Consider the following 21026-nt stretch of genomic DNA (forward strand, 5'->3'; position numbering starts at 1 on the left):
TTACCAAGATGAGGAGAGGAATATGTGTACGTTTCTGTTGGTTTGTAATATAGTCTGTGGGAGGTGGTTTTCATCTGAATCGGATGCCTAGTCAGCCAGCCTGTCTGTGGAAGCTTGGCTGTGTGTATGGGTCTCAGTATGTGGAAGCTTGGCTGTGTGTATGGGTCTCAGTATGTGTAAACTGGGATGTCTGTATGGGTCTCAGTTTGAGGGAGCAAGTAATGATGGTGGAAAAAATCTGTACAGTTACATATCGCTATTATTTTGGACAATGTTATATTGATACTTTGACTCCAAGTATTGATTTGTGAAAAATTAGGTAGCTTTAGCTAGAGCTAGTCGGCTGTACCTGTGCCAAAACTCTGGTATTTTTAATCTTATAGCTTGTTCTCCATCTTTTTAAATAGTGAGTTGACATGTTTTCAGCACTTTTTATTTCCATGACTGATTAAAACTCATTTTCTCATGGTGTCTTTTGTCTCTCTGCAGTAGACATATCGTGAGCAATATGTTTGGAACATAAAATTGCAGTATCGAATCACAATAAATATATAATTGTGGGAATCGTATACATATATCGGCACCTAAGTATCGTGATATCGTATTGTGAGGACCCTGGCAATTCCCAGCCCTAGTAGCGGGCTCGTGTGGTTGGTCTCAGTACCCAGCGGTATAGCCCCACTTCCTGGGGTCAGATTCAGCATGAAGCCGGTCCCCCTGGCGCACCACCGCCTGAACCACAGCACCTGTGGCTGTCAGGAACTCTGTCTCATGGTTCTTCAAGGCCAGACCATCCATCACCCTCTGTAAGCAAAGCATATAGAACACTGAAACTCCTATTCAAATAGACACCCTGCATCTCTAGCATGATAACCAGCCATGATCCTGACACACTGTAGGGCATGTGTATTGACTATCGTCAGCCATTTAACCCACCTCGTCAAACCCGGGCTCTCCCAGTGTGGTGTTGGGACTCAGCTGGTTGTGGATTCTGGGATCTGCCACAGCTTTCTTCAGGTCGTAGTTAAAGAACAGCGCATTGAGAATCACCTGCAGAACGAACAGCCAACTATTCAGTCACAGACGACTACTTGGTGGAATGCAAAGAAAGTATTAAAGAGTATTTTCACACAGCAATGAAAGGGCATGGTAGCCTGGTTCACCGTGGCAGTTGCCGTGGTGATCTTTGTTCCTCCTGAGCCCCCCACCACCATCTTGACTTCCTTGCTCCCCTTGTCAAAGAGAATGACTGGACACATAGAGGACAAGGGCCTCTTACCTGGAGAGAGACAACTAGGGAGTTAGGTCCATCCAGATCCACCATCAAGTACCGATTTCTGGTTATCCGAGTCGGCTGATGCACTGAAAACTTGTGTCTGTAGTCAGATGAACCCTTTACCTGGTCTGATGAAGTTGTTTGGTGAAGGAGGCACTCCATAGCCATTCGTGATGAGGGGGGAGCTGAAGTCATCCATCTCATTGTTGAGGAGGATTCCTGTAGAATGCGACATGACTTTGGAGCCAAACCTAGGGAGGAAGTAGAACAGAAAGATAATGAAGACAGGTGAGTAATGAGGACTACTTCCAGTAATTTTTTTTAATCAAAACTGTGACTTGATTCTTACAAATGGTTTATGGTGCTGGTGGCTGCCACTGCACTCCCGTCCTCTGCCACCACAGACAGATGTGCTGTCCCGTGGTTCTCGGGGACAAAGTACTCTGGCTCATAGTAGTTCATGGGATGGGTGGTATCATCTGTAATCTTATGACGGAGGGCATCGGCAAAGTAATCTGAGGTCATGTTGTGGATGAGCTGAAGAGGTGAGGGGACAGGAGAATGAGGCTCTACCATTCAAATGAATGCCCATTCATAGAAACAACCATACAGAACAGTGTAGAATGTTGAAGATGGACTGGTTTGCATTTACTGAAATTTCAACATAGCAGCTTTACAAATAGTGTCTCTGAGCTGACTGATTTCAATCAATAGTCTAATCAACTCTCTTATATGAGCATATCCATATTTACTCTGTTTCCAACGAACATGAACATGACGTTTCAACACATACTAGGACCCGTTGATTGAATATGATTAGTAAGTGACCGATTGGAGTAAATTCTTGAAAGAGTATACATCTAGTAGAGACATCCTATTAGAGAACTATTCAATATAAGTTCTGGGAAAGATGGGGATGAGAGTTACATCAGAGATGCAGAGGAATTGTGGATCTCCCAGCATGCTTCGCTTGGCATAGGCGAAACGGAAGGCCTCGACCATGCGGTGGTACGTGAGGATCTTCTTCTCGGTGCTGGAGACACTGTCTGAGGTGAAGTTGTATCCTGCATGGGAGAAAACCTGGTAATCAACCACTGCTACCATCCCTACATTTATTAAACAATAATACACTACATTTAATTTGACCACGTCAATATACACTTTGACTCTGAAGTGGACATTGAAAAGGTTTTACCCATATACAGTAAAAGCTCAATATAAACGTACTGTTCATTCTGTCTCCCAGTCCCTGTCTATCAGTGTTATAGCTGTTTCAGTTCACAGCCGTAGAGGAGGAGAGGATGGGAGAAAGGAAAGAAAGCTAAAACCAAATGGAAATATTTGATGGATTTCAGCTGACAAGCAGTAGCAGAAGTCATGGTGAACCGTCAGGATGAAGGGCTTGAGCGGGCCCTGACATGCCAGTGTTATATGATTCCCTCGCCACTCATCTGTGTCCAATTAGAGGTAAATTGGAAAGATTAGAGTTTGCGGTAGAGACAGGGGGCCACAGTGAGTGGGTGGCCAGGCAGAGGAGCCACAGGAAGAGTAGGTTCAGGCAGTTTAATTACTCTGGAATAAGGCTTTCATCTAATCCTCTGAGACAAACACTGTCACATTATATAGCCATTGTACTGGGTACCAGCAGAGAGAGGAAGTCTGGAGGAGGACATCTATGGACTATATATCTTCTATGGGCTAGGTGGGACGCCAGCGTCCCACCTGCGGGACACAGCCAGTGAAATATCAGGGTGGAAAATTCAAAAATGTCATAATTCAACTTTCTCAAACATACAACTATTTGACACCATTTTAAAGATAAACTTCTCGTTAATCTAACCACATTGTCCGATTTCAAAAAGGCTTTACAGCGAAAGCAAAACATTAGATTATGTTAGGAGAGTACATAGACAAAAATAATCACACAGCCATTTTCCAAGCAAGGATATGTGTCAATAAAACCCAAAACACAGCTAAATGAAGCACTAACCTTTGACAATCTACATCAGATGACACTCCTAGGACATTATGTTACACAATACATGTATGTTTTGTTCGATAAAGTTCATATTTATATCCAAAAACAGCATTTTACATTGGCGCGTGATGTTCAGAAAATGTATTCCCACCAAAACGTTCGGTGAATGTTCATATCAATTTACAAAAATACTCATCATAAACGTTGACAAAATATATAACAATTATTTAAAGAATTATAGATAGACTACCCCTGGATGCAACCGCTGTGTCAGATTTTAAAATAGCTTTACGGAGAAAGCACATTTTTCAATATTCTGAGTACATAGCTCAGCCATCACGGTGAGCTATTCAGACACCCGCCAAGTTCGGGGCAACCTAAACTCAGAATTAGTATTAGAAATATTCTCTTACCTTTGCTGATCTTCGTCAGAATGCACTCCCAGGACTGCTACTTCCACAAGAAATGTTGTTTTTGTTCGAAATAATCCATATTTATGTACAAATACCGCCGTTTTGTTCGTGCGTACAGATCACTTATCCAAAGGCATAACGCACGAGTGCGGAACGAGAGACGAAAAGTCCAAATGTTCCATTACTGTACTTAGAAGCACGTCAAACGCTGTTTAAAATCAATCTTTATGGTATATTTAACGTAAAATTGCGATAATATTCCAACCGGACAATAGCATATTCATTCAAGAAGAAAAAGTGGCACATGATCTGTCACATGATCTCAGTATATATACACCTGTTCTGAAAGGCCCCAGAGTCTGCAACAACACTAAGCAAAGGGCACAATAAAGACCAAGGAGCTCTCCAAACAAGTCAGGGACATTGTTGTGGAGAACTACAGATCAGGGTTGGGTTATAAAAGAAAATCCCAAACTTTGAACATCCCACAGAGCACCATTAAATCCATTATTAAAAAATTGAAAGAATATGGCACCACAACAAACCTGCCAAGAGAGGGCCGCCCACCAAAACTCACAGACAAGGTAAGGAGGGCATTAATCAGAGAGGCAAGAAAGAGACCAAAGATAACCCTGAAGGAGCTGCAAAGCTCCACAGCGGAGATTGGAGTATCTGTCCATAGGACCACTTTAAGCTATGCACTCCACTGAGCTGGGCTTTACAGAAGAGTGGCCAGAAAAAAAACCATTGCTTAAAGAAAAAAATAAGTAAACACATTTGGTGTTCGCCAAAAGGCATGTGGGAGACTCCCCAAACATATGGAAGAAGGTACTCTTGTCAGATGAGTCTAAAATGTAGCTTTTGGCTATCAAGGAAAATGCTATGTCTGGCACAAACCCAACACCTGTCATCACCCCGAGAACACTATCCCCACATTGAAGCATGGTGGTGGCAGCATCATGTTATGGGGATGTTTTTCATTGGCAGAGACTGGGAAACTGGTCAGAATTGAAGGAATGATAGATGGCGCTAAATATAGGAAAATTCTTGAGGGAAACCTGTTTCAGTCTTCCAGAGATTGGAGACTGGGATGGAGGTTCACCTTTTCAGCAGGACAATGACCCTAAGCATACTGCTAAAGCAACACTTGAGTGGTTTAAGGGGAAACATTTAAATGTCTTGGAATGGCGTAGTCCAAGCCCAGACCTCAATCCAATTGAGAATCTGTGGTATGACTTAAAGATTGCTGTACACCAGTGGAACCCATCCAACTTGAAGGAGCTGGAGCAGTTTTGCCTTGAAGAATGGACAAAAATCCCAGTGGCTAGATGTGCCAAACTTATAGAGACATAGTCCAAGAGACTTGCAGCTGTAATTGCTGCAAAAGGTGGCTCTACAAAGTATTGACTTTGGGGGGTGAATAGTTATGCAAGCTCAAGTTCTGTTTTTTTGTCTTATTTGTTGTTTGTTTCACAAGAAAAAATATTTAGCATCTTCAAAGTGGTGGGCATGTTGTATAAATCAAATGATACAAAACCCCCCAAATCTATTTTAATTCCAGGTTGTAAGGCAACAAAATAGGAAAAATGCCAAGGGGTGTGTATACTTTCGTAAGCCACTGTAAACCAGGGCTGCTATAATATAAATTAACAACATCATTTTCTTACGTGAACAGTGCTTACGGAGCATCGGGCCTGCAGAGCAGAGCGCCTCAGGTGTGATGGCTCGGAAACAATTATCTTTGGTCCTTATACACGTATAATGTAGCATAGGCTGTCCAAATGTGACCCACAGTTTGATCTTGAATACAACTCTGTGAGATCAGTGGGAAGGCTTACCATCCAGGATGTTGAGTATGAGGGACAGGACAGGGCCACTGGCGGGGGCGTTGGGTACAAACATGGTGTACTCCCCCACAGTAGCATTGAGAGGATTCTCATCCAAAAAAGGCTTGTATTTCTTTAGGTCATCCAGTGTGATGATACCATCTGAAACACATACCAGTAAACAGTCAATAAGATACTGTTTCTGTAACGCGTACAGCCAGCAGACCCTGAATGAAATTCTATCAAAATTACAATTTGTTCATATTTGGTAGATATAAGGGAGAAACCAACTTGAAGCCTGAATGTCCTTCACAAGGTTCTCTGCCAGCGGCCCTTCGTAAAAAGCATTAGGTCCCTCATTTGCTATTATTTCATAGGTGTCAGCGAGTTTAGGAAAGGTGATGGTGTCATTTTCCTTAAGGATGCTACCGTTTTTGTCACAAAACACCTCACTGAAAGAGAGACCAAAAACAGAGATGTCATGTCAGAGACAACATACGAGACACTGAGCTCTCATGTTTGCCTATAAGGGCATAAATCATCAGCAGGGGATGTACAGTATCTTCTCATTTTAAAACTTGACCCTCTGAACAGTAACTCAGATCGTCACTCCATATTACGTCTCCCTTGTAGGCATTCTCACCATAAAGCTGTGTCACAGATGATGGTTTCCCTGTTCTTGGAAATAGCGGTGGCCAATGCCCTGCCCAAAGGAAAGCCTTTCCGTGCCAACTGGATTGCAGGCTGGAAAAGCTCTCTCCATGGCAATTTTCCATGGCGTTTGTGTGCCATCTCATACCCACGGATCTCCCCTGGTATGGCGATGGACAACCCTCCTGCCAAATGTTACACGTAATGTAATGTAACAGATTGTGAAAGGATATATTGGAAGATGATAGGTTTGAGTGCAGCTTTTGATCTTCTCTAATGTACTACTCTTCATTCCTGTTCCCAAGAACTTTAAGGGTACCTGCCACAATGACTATCGTCTTGTAGCACTCACATCTGTAATCATGAAGTGCTTTGAAAGGCTGGTTATGGCATACATCAACTCCATCATCCCAGACACCCTAGACCCACTCCAATTTGCATACCACCCCAACAGATCGTTAGACGATGCAATCTCAATTGCACTCCACACTGTCCTCGCCCACCTACAGTAGATAAAAGGAATACCTATGTGAGAATGCTGTTCATTGACTACAGCTCCGTGTTCAGGACCCCGGGACCCCGGGACTGAACACCTCCCACTGCAACTGGATCCTGGACTTCCTGAGGGTAGGAAACAAAACCTCCGCCATGCTGACCCTCAACACGAGAGCTCCACAGGGGTGTGTGCTTAGACCCCTCCTGTACTCCCTGTTCACCCACGACTGCGTAGCCACCCACGAATCCAACACAATCATCGAGTTTCCTGACGACACGACAGTGGTTGGCCTGATCAACAACCTCTCCCTCAACATCAACAAGGCCAAGGAGCTTATTGTGGACTACAGGAAACAGGGGGGGCCAACACACACCCATCCACATCGACAGGGCTGTAGTGGAGCGGGTCAAGAGCCTCAAGTTATTTGGTGTCCAAATCACTAAGGACTTAAAATGGTCCATACACACACACACACACACACACACACACAGTCATTAAGAGGACACGGCAGCACTTCCTCAGGAGGATGAAAATATTTGGCATAGGACCTCAAATCCTCAAAACGTTCTACAAAAAGTTCTACAGCAGCACCATTGAGAGCATCTTAACTGCATCACTGCCTGCTATGGACTCTATGCACAGTCACAGGCCTCTACACACTCACTCACACTCCAACACACACACACACACACACACACACACACACACACACACACACACACACAACACGCATTCATACTGACACTACACACACAAACACACAATCATTATATAAGTTGCTGCTACTCCATTTATCATATCCTAATGCCTAGTCACCTTACCCTTATACATACAGTATCTACCCCTACCACTCCAGTATCCCTGCACATTGTTAATATGGTAATAGCACTGAACCTGCCAATATCGCTTACTTACTTTCTTGTGTTCCTATTATTTCTATTTCTTGTGTGTTTTTATTCTACACTGAACAAAAATGTCAAGTTTTGAGCTGAAATAAGCAATCCTAGAAATGTTACATACACACAAAAAGCTTATTTCTCTCAAATTTTGTGCACAAATTTGTTTATGTCTGTGCTAGTGAGCATTTCTCCTTTGCCAAGATAATCCATCCACCTGACAGGTGTGGCATATCAAGACGATGATTAACAGCGTGATCATTACACATGTGCACCTTGTGCTGGGGACAATAAAAGGCCCCTATAAAATGTGCAGTTTTGTCACACAATACAATTCCACGGATGTCTCAAGTTTTGAGGGAGCATGCAATTTGCTTGCGGATTGCAGGAATGTCCACCAGAGCTGTTGCCAGAGAATTTAATGTTTATTTCTCTACCATAAGCTGCATCCAATGTCGTTTTAGAGAATTTGGCAGTACATCCAAGCGGCCTCACAACCGCAGATCATGTGTAACCACGCTAGCCCAGGACCTCCACATCTGGCTTTATCACCTGTGGGATCGTCTTAGGGGGGATGGGGGCGGGCTGAGGATAAAGCCCTTTGGTGGGGAAAAAACTAATTCTGATTGGCTGAGGCCCACCCATGGCTGCAACCCTGACCAGTCATGTGAAATCCATATATTAGGGCCTAATTAATTGATTTCAATTGACTGATTTTCATATATGAACTGGTCCTCCGTAAAATCTTTAAAATTGTTGCATGTTGCGTTTTTATTTTTGTTCAGTATAGTACTTTACTTTATTTAATAGTACTACTGATATTGATTACTTCATTGTTGGGAAAGAGCTAGCAAGAAAGGCATTTCACTGTACTAGTGCATGTGACAATAAATCTCAGTGTCTTCTGACTCTATTGCAAGGCCATCTTTCATTGTAAATGTGCATCTTTCATCTTTTTGTTAGGTAACTGATAAAATATTACCCTTCTTGGCTAACTGGGTGCTATTCCCAAACATGTCCTCTGTTGCGTTGGCGGGAGCCGTCTCTCTGGAATCAATGGTCTCTACCTTTCCTGTGAAGGAAGACAAAATCATCATTACATCACACCAAGTTATAATGGAGTGAGCTATTACATTTCCTGTTTTTAGTTCAGTTATGCCAGTCAATGTTGGATTTGTTGACATCATTAAAGATACAGTTGGTATAGGTTTAAGTCAAGGATTACGGCTTAGACTCTACCAGTTGTGGCATTATAGATGGTGAAGAAGAGACCTCCTCCAATGCCCATGCTGTGGGCATTCACCAGCCCAACACACAGCAAGGCAGCAATAGATGCATCCACTGCAGAGCCCCCTTTCTGCAACGTGTCTCTGAGATTTACAGTGGACACACAAACACACACACACACAGACAAAAGTTTATATTCAGTGGCCCTGATTTGCATACACAAGCACTAGTTAGTGAAGAAACCGCAGGCAGTTTACACAGACAGAATGAATTATGATAACAAAATCATAAGGATTTGAGATGATGGATGAATATACATAAACTCAGAAGAAGGAGCATATTTTTATGTTCAGACAAAGAAACATTTGAGCCTGGTATTTGCTATTTAAAGGCTTGCTTGAGACAGCGTGCTTTGAAACAGGGATCTTTGTATTGTATCTGAATGTTTACAACAACATTTCAATTAGTAATTTCACCGGTGTGCAAACGTTTGAGACTAGTACTGTATGTACATGTACAGTATGTTTGTGTGTGAGAGAGAATTCTAACCTGCCGATTTCTGAGCATTGGCCAGCATCGGCTGCCACGGCAGCCCTTGAGTAGGAATGGTCATTCGAGGACGTCCTGCTCCCCAAACCAAAGAAAACTCCCACAAAAGTGCTCACTGCTGCCACCAGCAGCACCACCAGACCCACCACTATGGACTTATGGACCATCTTTCTGTCAGGAAAACACAGGACATCATAGTAGAGTCAATCTCAATTGAAGGGAGTTAGACAAGTATAAACACACAGAAACACTCCCACACAAATGTACCCTCAAAATACAAAAACAGCAAAGATGATTTTTTCAAACGTGTATCACAATTATGAAATGTGAGTTGTCGCTAAGTTCTCTAACATTCTGTTCAGATATAAAAATCAGGCCATTACAACTCACCTCACTCAACAGTGTGTCCTCCTAACCTTATCTAGAGAGTAAACTCATTAGTAATCCTTTTGGTATTTCAACCCAATAAGATACACATTCCTCCTAACTAGTTTATTTTGTTGAAATCTGAGACTGTGTTTACACAGGCAGCCCAACTCTGATTTCTGTGCCCAATTATTGGCAAAAGATCTGATCTGGGTCCAATTATTGGTGAAAGATTTTTGTCTGTCATTGTAAACGTACCCTTAGAGGTCAACCTACTAAAACATGTAACATGCCTTTTGATTATTGAGACAAGTCAGCAAAACATTTCATAATAACACTTTGATTCTTACCTTGGAGTAACGCTAATAGCAAGCTTTGACATGTTGCGATAACAAAGTGAAATATGTATAGTCACACAGATGTGTCATTGATGAGAGGCTAGTGTCCGCATTTTGAAAAGGGGATCTGCATAAATCTAATCTAGCCGGTTGGCGATTTAAATTCAGATAAAAGCCTTTTGATGTCCTTAATGAGAATGTTCCAGAGCTTGCACTGTACACTCTTAGAAAAAAGGCTTGCAAAAGGGTTCTTCAGCTGTCCGTTTTTTTGTTCCATGTAGAATTCATTTTTGGTTCTAGGTAGAACACTTTTGGGTTCCATGAAGAAAATTGGTTCTACATGGAACCATGTAGAAAACTGGTTCCACATGGAACCAAAAGTGTTCTACCTGTAAGCAAAAGGGATTCTTCAAAGGGTTCTCCTATGGGGACAGCCAAAGAACTCTTTAGGTTCTAGATAGCACCATGTTATTCTAAAAGTGTACTGTACAGATATTGGACAGAGTACAGTAACTACAACAGTCACAGTAGCGACAACTGTATTGAGCTGCAACAACTTCTTGACAGCAACAACTTCTTGATTTTAGCAATCTTTACTTTAGTATCTGAAACCAACTCCAAATGAATTTCCTTATATTCCATAAGTCAGGGCCAGCTCCTCCTAGACGTTTCCACTTCACAATAACAGCACTTACAGTTGACCGGGGCAGCTCTAGCAGGGCAGAAATTTGACGAACTGACTTGTTGGAAAGGTGGCATCCTATGACGGTGCCACGTTGAAAGTCACTGAGTTCTTCAGTAAGGCCATTCTGTCAATGTTTGTCTATGGAGATTGCATGGCGGTGTGCTCGATTTTATACACCTGTCAGCAACGGGTGTGGCTGAAATAGCCGTATCCACTCATTTATATACTTTTGTATATATAGTGTATATTGACACTGAATCATTTATTGACTTGACTGTTCCCCAATAACAGAGATACCTGTTCCTTTTTACAAGCACTGTTGTGTTGCCTGCATCAAACCCTACCTCACTGCAGAACTGTAGCTACAGTATATATGAGCACACTGTAATCAGAATCAGAATCACCTTTATTCTCCAAGAACATTTACACATACCAAGAATTTTCCGTAGTGAGAAGGTGCTGCCAGCAATAGACAACATACAAACAGAATACAGACACAAGTTCATATAGACATCATACAGAGTGTACAATATCAGAACAGTAAGCATAAAACATAAAACTCTAATGCAGCAAATCCCCCTCTGTGAAGCAGGTTGACATTTATTGTTATGCGTCTTGTTCTGGAGACAGCACTAAGCGATTTCCCCTTTTTGGTTTTAATTTGAGTTTAGCCTTCGGCATTAGGGTTGGCAGTGTGGTTAAAGTTAGGGTAAGGGTTCGGTTTAAAATCAGATTTTATGACTTTGTGGCTGTGCCAGCTAGTGGCCACTCTCCAGAGATGCCTCCAGAACAAGATTCATGACAAAAAAACGATAACGTTCCTCTGTGAAGCTCATCCTGCCTGATGCCAACAAAATTAAACCAACAACACAAAAGAATGGAATCAGATAATACCTCCTCCCTTCAGTGCCTTAATAGCGGTCTTTTTTTTTAGCTATCCATCACCTAACTAGTAAAAGATCAGATCTTCCTCTTACCTTGGTGTCTCTCAGGCCTCTGGAAATGACTGGTTGACCGTGGCTTTGTCACGGTCGTCTCAGTAAGTTGAGCAGTACATAGCACCATCTAGGCAATAGCTCTCAATGTGTAACTATTACAATGCTGTTCAACTTTAACCTACACCTCCATAAAAGCACATGATTGGTGTTACTCTGGAAAAAGCAGACAGGAACAGAAGTAGGTAGCCTAGCGGTTAAGAGCATTGGCCCAGAAACTGAAAGTCACTGGTTTGAATCCCTGAGTCGACTAGGTGAAAAATCTGTCACTGTGCCCTTCAGCAAGGCACTTAATTAACCCTAACTGATCCTGTAAGTATCTCTGGATAAGAGTGTCTACAAAAATGTAGGAACAGTGGAGCACATTCAGAAAACATTAACATAAAACCCATCTCGCTTATGAGGGAAATAATTGACAAACTAACACCAACATAAGACCTTCTATGATGTTATTTTGTTGCACCAGAGACTGGATGTCTAAACAATGGAATAAATGATCTCTTTATTAACAAATAGACTGCTATTGTAGTATTAACCACATCAAACAACATGGTTGTTGGAGATTATTTCAAAGAGGTGAACTGACATGACTCCAGGGTAGAAAACCACAGGGGCGTAACTTTGGTTTTAGAAGTTGGGAGACACCCATTTTTAATTTTTCCAGTCAGATAAACACTCCAAACAGCCTACCCGACCGCTCACAGAAGTCTACATGGTCCTAAAGCACACTGTTGCCTCATTTTGTATCACATTGCAATTATAAAACTGGGGGGACAAAAATGCAATTTCAGAATGTCCTCAGTGAGAGTTGCACACCTGTAAAACCATGCTAGATGAGGGAAAGGGGTCAGTTGTAAAGCTGAATGCCTTCAACTGAAATGTGTCTTCCACATTTAACCCAACCCCCTCTGAATCAGAGAGGTGCGAGGGCTGTCTTAATCGACATCCACGGCACCCGGGGAATAGTGGGTTAACTGCCTTGCTCAGGGGCAGTACGACAGATTTTTACCTTGTCAGGTCGGGGATTCGATCCAGCAAGCCCAATGCTCTAACCACTAGGCTACCTGCCACCCCTTCACCATCTTGTTGCACGTCTTGTTGCACGTCTTGTTGCACGTCTTGTTGCACGTCTTGTTGCACGTCTTGTTGCACATAATCGCTAACACCCGAAAAGGTAGTGGCACATTATTTGTAACAGAGGTCAATTTGAAGTGAAGGCAGTCAATTCAGTAAGTAGACTTAAATAACAATAACAGAAACAAAAGAATGCATCTATTTTCAATGACTTCTCAATAAACTGAGGTGTAGAAGCTATTTTTTTTTTTAAAGTGTCCTTTTTAAAATGTATTTTTTATAAAATCACTTCCTGAATTGACTGCCTTCAATTCAAATTGTCCCCAGCCATGATTTGTAGTAGATCTATATTCTCTGCTAGGAACATCACATATGGATTGGTTTGACTTTTTTCAAATGTAATGTTTATCTTCAAAGAGTGCAACAATGGTTGAAATGGTATACATTTTTAACACACCTATATTGCTGAGGTTTATAAATATACATATTTTTTATTCTAGAATGACAAAACATCACCTCGTTTCACACCAGACTTTCAGTAGGCTATTTCTTGACAATACAGCAACTCCATAATGTATTTTATCCTTTGGTTTATCTTTCCTTTTACATTGTAGAATAATAGTGAATACATCAAACCTATGAAATAACACATATGGAATCCTATAGTAGGCAAAAAAGTGTTAAACAAATCAAAATATGTTTTATATTTGAGATTCTTCAAATAGCCACCCTTTGCCTTGATGACAGCTTTGGACACTCTTGGCATTCTCTCAACCAGCTTCATGAGGTAATCACCTGAAATACATTTCAATTAACAGGTGTGCATTCTTAAAAAGTTAACTTGTGGAATTTCTTCCTTCTTAATGCATTTGAGCCAATCAGTTGTGTTGTGACAAGGTGGGGGTGGTATACAGAAGATAGCCCTATTAGGTAAAAGACCAAGTTAATATTATGGCAAGAAGAGCTCAAATAAGCAAAGAGAAATGACAGTCCATCATTACTTTAAGACATGATGGTCAGTCAATATGGAACATTTCAAGAACTTTTAAAGTTTCTTCAAGTGAAGTTGCAAAAACCATCAAGTGCTGTGATGAAACTGTCTCTCATGAGGACCGCCACAGGAAAGGAAGACCCAGAGTTGCCTCTGCTGCAGAGGATAAGTTAATTAGAGTTACCAGCCTCAGAAATTGCAGCCCAAATAAATGCTTCACCTAGTTCAAGTAACAGACACATCCTAACATCAACTGTTCAGAGGAGACTGTAAATCAAGCCTTCATGGTAGAATTGCTGCAAAGAAACCACCACTAAAGGACACCAATAAGAAGAAGAGACTAGCTTGGGCTAAGAATCATGAGCAAGACCGGTGGAAATCTGTCCTTTGGTCAGGAGTCCAAATTTGAGATTTTTAGTTCCAACCACCATGTCTCTGTGAGATGCGGTGTGGGTGAACAGATGATCTCAGCATGTGTGGTTCCCACCGTAAAGCAAGGAGGAGGAGGTGTTATGGTGTGGGGGTGCTTTGCTGGTGACACTGTCTGTGATTTATTTAGAATTCAAGTTACACTTAACCAGCATGTCACCACAGCATTCTGCAGCGATACACCATCTCATCTGGTTTGGGCTTTGTGGGACTATCATTTGTTTTTCAACAGGACAATGACCCAACACACCTCCATGCTGTGTAAGGGCTATTTTACAAAGAAGGAGAGTGATCGAGTGCTGCGTCAGATGACCTAGCCTCCACAATCCCCTGACCTCAACCAAATTGAGATGGTTTGGGATGAATCGGAAAGCAGAGTGAAGGAAAAGCAGCCAACAAGTGCTCAGCATATGTGGGAACTCCTTCAAGCCTGTTGGAAAAGCATTCCAGGTGAACCTGGTTGAGAGAATGCCAGGAGTATGCAAAGCTGTCATCAAGGCAAAGTGTGGCTATTTGAATATAAAATATATTTTGATTTGTTTAACACTTTTTTGGTTACAACATGATTCCATATGTGTTATTTCATAGTTTTGATGTCTTCACTATTATTCTACAATGTAGAAAATAGTAAAAAATAAAGAAAAACTCTTGAATGAGTAGGTGTTCTAAAGCTTTTGACCGGTAGTGTATATTATTTAAGTATAGAATACTCTGTAATACTCTGATGGCTAAAGGTGACCAGTCATGTGAAATCCATATATTAGGGCCTAATTAATTGATTTCAATTGACTGATTTTCATATATGAACTGGACCTCCGTAAAATCTTTGAAATTGTTGCATGTTGCGTTTTTATTTTTGTTCAGTATAGTACTTTACTTTATTTAATAGTACTACTGATATTGATTACTTCATTGTTGGGAAAGAGCTAGCAAGAAAGGCATTTCACTGTACTAGTGCATGTGACAATAAATCTCAGTGTCTTTTGACTCTATTGCAAGGCCATCTTTCATTGTAAATGTGCATCTTTTTTTGGCGGGAGCCGTCTCTCTGGAATCAGTGGTCTCTACCTTTCCTGTGAAGGAAGACAAAATCATGATTACATCACACCAAGTTACAATGGAGTGAGCTATTACATTTCCTGTTTTTAGTTCAGTTGTGCCAGTCAATGTTGGATTTGTTGACATCATTAAAGATACAGTTGGTATAGGTTTAAGTCAAGGATTAGGGCTTAGACTCTACCAGTTGTGGCATTATAGATGGTGAAGAAGAGACCTCCTCCAATGCCCATGCTGTGGGCATTCACCAGCCCAACACACAGCAAGACAGCAATAGATGCATCCACTGCAGAGCCCCCTTTCTGCAACGTGTCTCTGAGATGTACAGTGGACACACAAACACACACACACACACAGACAAAAGTTTATATTCAGTGGCCCTGATTTGCATACACAAGCGCTAGTTAGTGAAGAAACCACAGGCAGTTTACACAGACAGAATGTGTAAACATACGCCTAGTTTCTTGAATCGAGTCACATATGTACAGGTAGGTACAGTTAAAGTGACTATATGTCACGACTTCCGCCGAAGTTGGTGCCTATCCTTGTTCGGTTGGCGTTCGGCGGTCGACGTCACCGGCTTTCTAGCCTCCACCGATCTACATTTCTTTTCCCTTTGTTTTGTCTGTATTGTTCACATCTGGTTCCCATTACGTTCGTAGGGAGCTAGCCTGCAGGGACACCACCCTTACCTTTGACCAGCTGGTAGACCTATCCATCAGGCTGGATAACCTGTTGGCCTCCCGCGGACGTCCGCATCGGTGTCCGTCAGTTCCATCCCCCAGCACCTCAGATCCGACACCAATGGAGCTAGGAAGTGCTGCTATGAGGGGGACCGGAGGGGGGACCATTCCCTGCACCACCTGTGGCCACAGAGGACACACTGCTGGTCGGTGCTGGGGAGGTTCTCCAGGGAGTCGAGGCAGCAGGCAGGGCACTGGTGGATCATCCCAGGTGAGCAGGCACCCAACTTACCCAGAGCTTCCTGTTTCGCGACAGGGGTGGCGCGGACAGGTGGTATCCCCTGTCGCGGACAGGCGGTATCCTAGGAAGGAGACGGACTGTTGGAAGAACAGACATTTTTCAGCCTTGACGTACAGGTCATGCTCCAACAGTCGACCAAGCACCTTGCGCACCAGGGACACATGCTCGGTGCGTGTAGCGGAGTATATTAGAATGTCATCTATATTCATCACTACACCCTGCCCGTGCAGGTCCCTGAAAATCGCGTCTACAAATGATTGAAAGACTAATGGAGCATTCATCAACCCGTACGGCATGACAAGGTACTCATAGTGCCCAGAGGTGGTACTAAATGCTGTTTTCCACTCATCCCCCTCCCGGTGGAGAAGGACGATGGAGAAGGACCCCATTTCAGCCGTGCATAATTGGCCGACTCCAACCACGGTAAAGGAGGTGCAGCGATTTTTAGGGTTTGCCAACTAATACCGGAGGTTTATCCGGGGCTTTGGTCAGGTAGCGGCTCCCATTACCTCTTTGCTAAAGGGGGGACCGGTGCGACTGCAGTGGTCAGCTGGGGCGGACAGGGCTTTTGGTCACCTGAAGGCTCTGTTTACCTCGGCTCCCGTGCTGGCTCATCCTGATCCCTCTTTGGCATTTATAGTAGAGGTGGACGCGTCCAAGGCTGGGATAGGAGCTGTGTTGTCTCAGCGCTCGGGTACGCCACCAAAGCACCCTGTGCTTTTTTTTCAAAGATGCTCAGCCCGGCGGAGCGAAACAATGATGTGGGTGATCGGGAGCTGTTGGCTTTTGTCAAGGCTCTGAAGGCGTGGAGGCATTGGCTTGAGGGGGCTAAACAACCTTTCCTCATTTGGGCTGACCACCGCAATCTGGAGTACATCCAGGCGGCGAGGAGACTGAACCCTCGTCAGGCAAGGTGGGCCATGTTTTTCACCCATTTTGTTTTCACCTTTTCCTACAGACCAGGTTCCCTGAACGCTAAGGCAGATGCACTGTCACGGATGTATGACACAGAGGAACGGATCCCACTCCCATACTTCCGGCTTCTTGCCTGGTGGCACCGGTGGTATGGGAGGTGGACGCGGACATTGAGCGGGCGTTACGTACAGAGCCCACTCCCAACCAGTGTCCAGTTGGGCGTCAGTATGTTCCGTCTGATGTCCATGATCGTTTGATCTGTTGGGCTCACACGTCACCTTCCTCTGGTCATCCTGGCATCGGTCGGACAGTGCGCTGTCTTAGTGGGAAGTACTGATGGCCCACTTTAGCTAAGGACGTGAGGGTTTATGTTTCCTCCTGCTCAGTGTGCGCCCAGTGAAAGGAACCGAGACACCTGCCTAGAGGGAAATTACAACCCCTACCCGTTCCACAACGGCCGTGGTCACTCCTATCGGTGGATTTCGTGACGGATCTTCCTCCGTCACAGGGAAACACCACGATCCTGGTTGTTGTGGATCGGTTTTCTAAGTCCTGCCGTCTCCTTCATTTGCCCGGTCTCCGTACGGCTCTACAGACTGAGGAGGCCCTGTTCACCCACGTCTTCCGGCACTACGGGGTGCCTGAGGATATCGTTTCTGATCGGGGTCCCCAGTTCACGTCTAGGGTCTGGAGGGTGTTTATGGAACGCCTAGGGGTCTCGGTCAGCCTCACCTCAGGTTTTCACCCCGAGAGTAACGGGCAGGTGAAGAGAGTTAACCAGGATGTGGGTAGGTTTCTGCGGTCCTGGCCGGGGGAGTGGGCGGGGGAGTGGGCGGCTTTCATCCCCTGGGCAGAGATGGCCCAAAACTCCCTCTGCCACTCGTCCACTAACCTATCTCCTTTTCAATGTGTATTAGGTTATCAGCCGGTCCTGGCACCATTCCATCATAGCCAGATTGAAGCACCTGCGGTAGACGAATGGTTTCGGGCGGCAGAAGGCGAGCGCCGACCGCCACCGCAGTGAGGCCCCGGTGTATGCACCGGGGGATCGGGTCTGGCTCTCGACCCGAAACCTACCCCTTCGCCTGCCCTGCCGGAAGCTGGGTCCGCGGTTTGTGGGGCCATTTAAAGTCCTGAGGAGACTGAACAAGGTTTGTTATAGGTTACAGCTCCCTCCTGATTACCGTATTAACCCCTCGTTCCATGCGTCTCTCCTCAGACCGGTGGTGGCTGGTCCGCACCAGCAGTCTGAGGTGCGGGAGGTTCATCCACCCCCTCTGGACATCGAGGGGGCCCCGGCGTATACTGTGCGAGCCATTATGGACTCAAGGCGTCGGGCGAGGGGACTTCAGTGCCTCGTGGAGTGGGAGGGGTACGGTCCGGAAGAGAGATGCTGGGTGCCAGTGGAGGACATCCTGGACCCTTCCTTACTGCAGGAATTTCACCGTTTCCACCCGGATCGTCCTGTGCCTCGTCCTCCAGGTCGTCCTCAAGGATGGTGTCGGGGGGTACTGGGGGGGGGTACTGTCACGACTTCCGCCGAAGTTGGTGCCTCTTCTTGTTCGGGCGGCGTTCGGCGGTCGACGTCACCGGCTTTCTAGCCTCCACCGATCTACATTTCTTTTTCCATTTGTTTTGTCTGTATTGTTCACACCTGGTTCCCATTACGTTTTAATTATTTCCCTATTTAACCCTCTGGAGCCATCATGATTTTGTGCGTGTTTATTGTTGTCAGTTGTCTCATTTATGTGATTCTGGATTTTCGTTCTCATTGTTGGAAGATTGATTTTGAGTAAAGTTACTATTAGTGCTCATCTCTGTGTCCTGCGCCTTAACTCCGCCTTACCCACACCACCTAGACTCTGACACTATGCATAGATAATAAACAGAGAGTAGCAGCAGCATAAAAGAGGGGTCTGGGTAGCCCTTTGATTAGCTGTTCAGGAGTCTTATGGCTTGGGGTAGAAGTTGTTAAGCCTTTTGGACCTAGACTTGGCGCTCCGTTACCGCTTGCCATGCGGTAGCAGAGAGAACAGTTTATGACTAGGGTGGCTGGAGTCTTTGACAATTTTCAGGGCCTTCCTCTGACACCGCCTGGTATAGAGGTCCTGGATGGCAGGAAGCTTGGCCCCAATGATGTACTGGGCCGTACGTACTACCCTCTGTATTGCCTTGCGGTCGGAGGCCGAGCAGTTGCCGTACCAGGCAATGATGCAACCAGTCAGGATGCTCTCAATGGTGCAGCTGTAGAACCTTTTGAGGATCTGAGGACCCATGCCAAATCATTTCAGTCTCCTGAGGGGGAATAACGCTTTGTCGTGCCCTATTCACGACTGTCTTCGTATGTTTGGACCATGATAGTTTGTTGGTGATGCGGACACCAAGGAACTTGAAGCTCTCAACCTGCTCCACTATAGCCCCGTCGATGAGAATGGGGGCGTGCTCGTCCTCGTTTTCCTGTAGTCCGCAATCATCTCCTTTGTCTTGATCACGTTGAGGGAGAGGTTGTCCTGCACTAGACAACCAGGTCTCTGACCTCCTCCCTACAGGCTAGCTCATCGTTGTCGGTGATCAGGCCTACCACTGTTGTGTCGTCGGCAAACTTGATGATGGTGTTGGAGTTGTACCTGGCCATGCAGTCATGAGTGAACAGGGAGTGCAGGAGGGGACTGTGCACGTACCCCTGAGGGGTCCCCGTGTTGAGGATCAGCGTGGCGGATGTGTTGTTACCTACCCTTACCACCTGGTGGTGGCCCGTTAGGAAGTCCAGGATCCAGTTGCAGAGGGAGGTGCCAGGTTCCTTAGCTTAGTGATGAGCTTTGAGGGCGCTATGGTGTTGAACGTTGAGCTGTTGTCAATGAATAGCATTCTCACATAGCTGTTCCTTTTGTCCAGGTGGGAAAGGGCAGAGTTGAGTGCAATAGTGATTGCATCATCTCTGGATCTGTTGGGGGCGGTATGCAAATTGGAGTGGGTCTAGGGTTTCTGGAATAATGGTGTTGATGTGAGCCATGACCAGCCTTTCAAAGCACTTCATGGCTACAGACGTGAGCACTACGGGTCGGTAGTCATTTAGGCAGGTTACCTTAGTGTTCTTGGGTGCAGGGACTATGGTGGTCTGCTTGAAACATGTTGGTATTACAGACTCAGTCAGGGACAGGTTAAAAATGTCAGTGAAGACATTTGCCAGTTGGTCAGCGCATGCTCGGAGTACACGTCCTGGAAATCCATCTGGCCCTGCGGCCTTGTGAATGTTGACCTGTTTAAAGGTCTTACTCACATCGGCAACAGAGAGCGTGATCACACAGTCGTCCGGAACAGCTGATGCTCTCATGCACATTTTAGTGTTACTTGCCTCGAATCGAACATATAAGTAATTTAGCTCGTCTGGTAGGTTTGTGTCACTGGGCAGCTCGACGCTGTGCTTCCCTTTGTAGTCTGTAATAGTTTGCAAGCCTTGCCACATCTGACGAGCGTCAGAGCCGTTGTAGTATGATTCAATCTTAGTCCTGTATTGATGCTTTGCCTGTTTGATGGTTCGTCGGAGGGCATAGCGAGATTTCTTATAAGCTTCCGGGTTAGAGTCCCGCTCCTTGAAAGCGGCAGCTCTAGCCTTTAGCTCAGTGTGGATGCTGCCTGTAATCCATGGCTTCTGGTTGGGGTATGTACGTACGGTCACTGTGGGGACGACGTCATCGATGCACTTATTGATGAAGCCAATGACTGATGTGGTGTACTCCTCAATGCCATCGGAAGAATCCCGGAACATATTCCAGTCTGTACTAGCAAAACAGTCCTGTAGCATCTGCTTCATCTGGACACTTTTTTAGTGACCGAGTCACTGGTGCTTCCTGCTTTAGTTTTTGCTTGTTAGCAGCAAT

At 44.6% G+C, this 21026-nt stretch overlaps 1 protein-coding gene across 1 annotated transcript; it reads right to left on the bottom strand.

Moving 5' to 3' along the window:
* Positions 1–75: 75 nt before the first annotated feature.
* Positions 76–11780, bottom strand: LOC115149169 (glutathione hydrolase 1 proenzyme). The gene is made up of 13 exons (XM_029691767.1): positions 11679–11780; positions 9313–9483; positions 8776–8906; positions 8519–8608; positions 6137–6329; positions 5785–5945; positions 5506–5655; positions 2204–2340; positions 1626–1813; positions 1400–1527; positions 1164–1279; positions 937–1050; positions 76–804 (listed from the first exon to the last, which is right to left on the bottom strand). The coding sequence occupies exons 2-13, from the start codon at positions 9477–9479 to the stop codon at positions 658–660; spliced, it is 1722 nt and encodes a 573-aa protein (XP_029547627.1). The 5' UTR covers positions 9480–9483; positions 11679–11780; the 3' UTR covers positions 76–657.
* Between the last annotated feature and the right edge of the window lie 9246 nt (positions 11781–21026).

The sequence above is a fragment of the Salmo trutta genome, chromosome 15, assembly GCF_901001165.1.
Source record: "Salmo trutta chromosome 15, fSalTru1.1, whole genome shotgun sequence".
In the NCBI taxonomy this organism is placed as follows: Eukaryota; Metazoa; Chordata; class Actinopteri; order Salmoniformes; family Salmonidae; genus Salmo; species Salmo trutta.

Excerpts from the sequence above, each read along its gene's own strand:
- LOC115149169 (XM_029691767.1), bottom strand. The coding sequence starts at position 9,479 with ATGGTCCATAAGTCCATAGTGGTGGGTCTGGTGGTGCTGCTGGTGGCA. Across the intron at positions 8,907-9,312 it reads CAATGCTCAGAAATCGGCAG|AGACACGTTGCAGAAAGGGG; the intron begins GTTAGAATTCTC and ends TGTAAATCTCAG. Across the intron at positions 5,946-6,136 it reads ATCTGTGACACAGCTTTATG|TGAGGTGTTTTGTGACAAAA; the intron begins GTGAGAATGCCT and ends TCTCTCTTTCAG.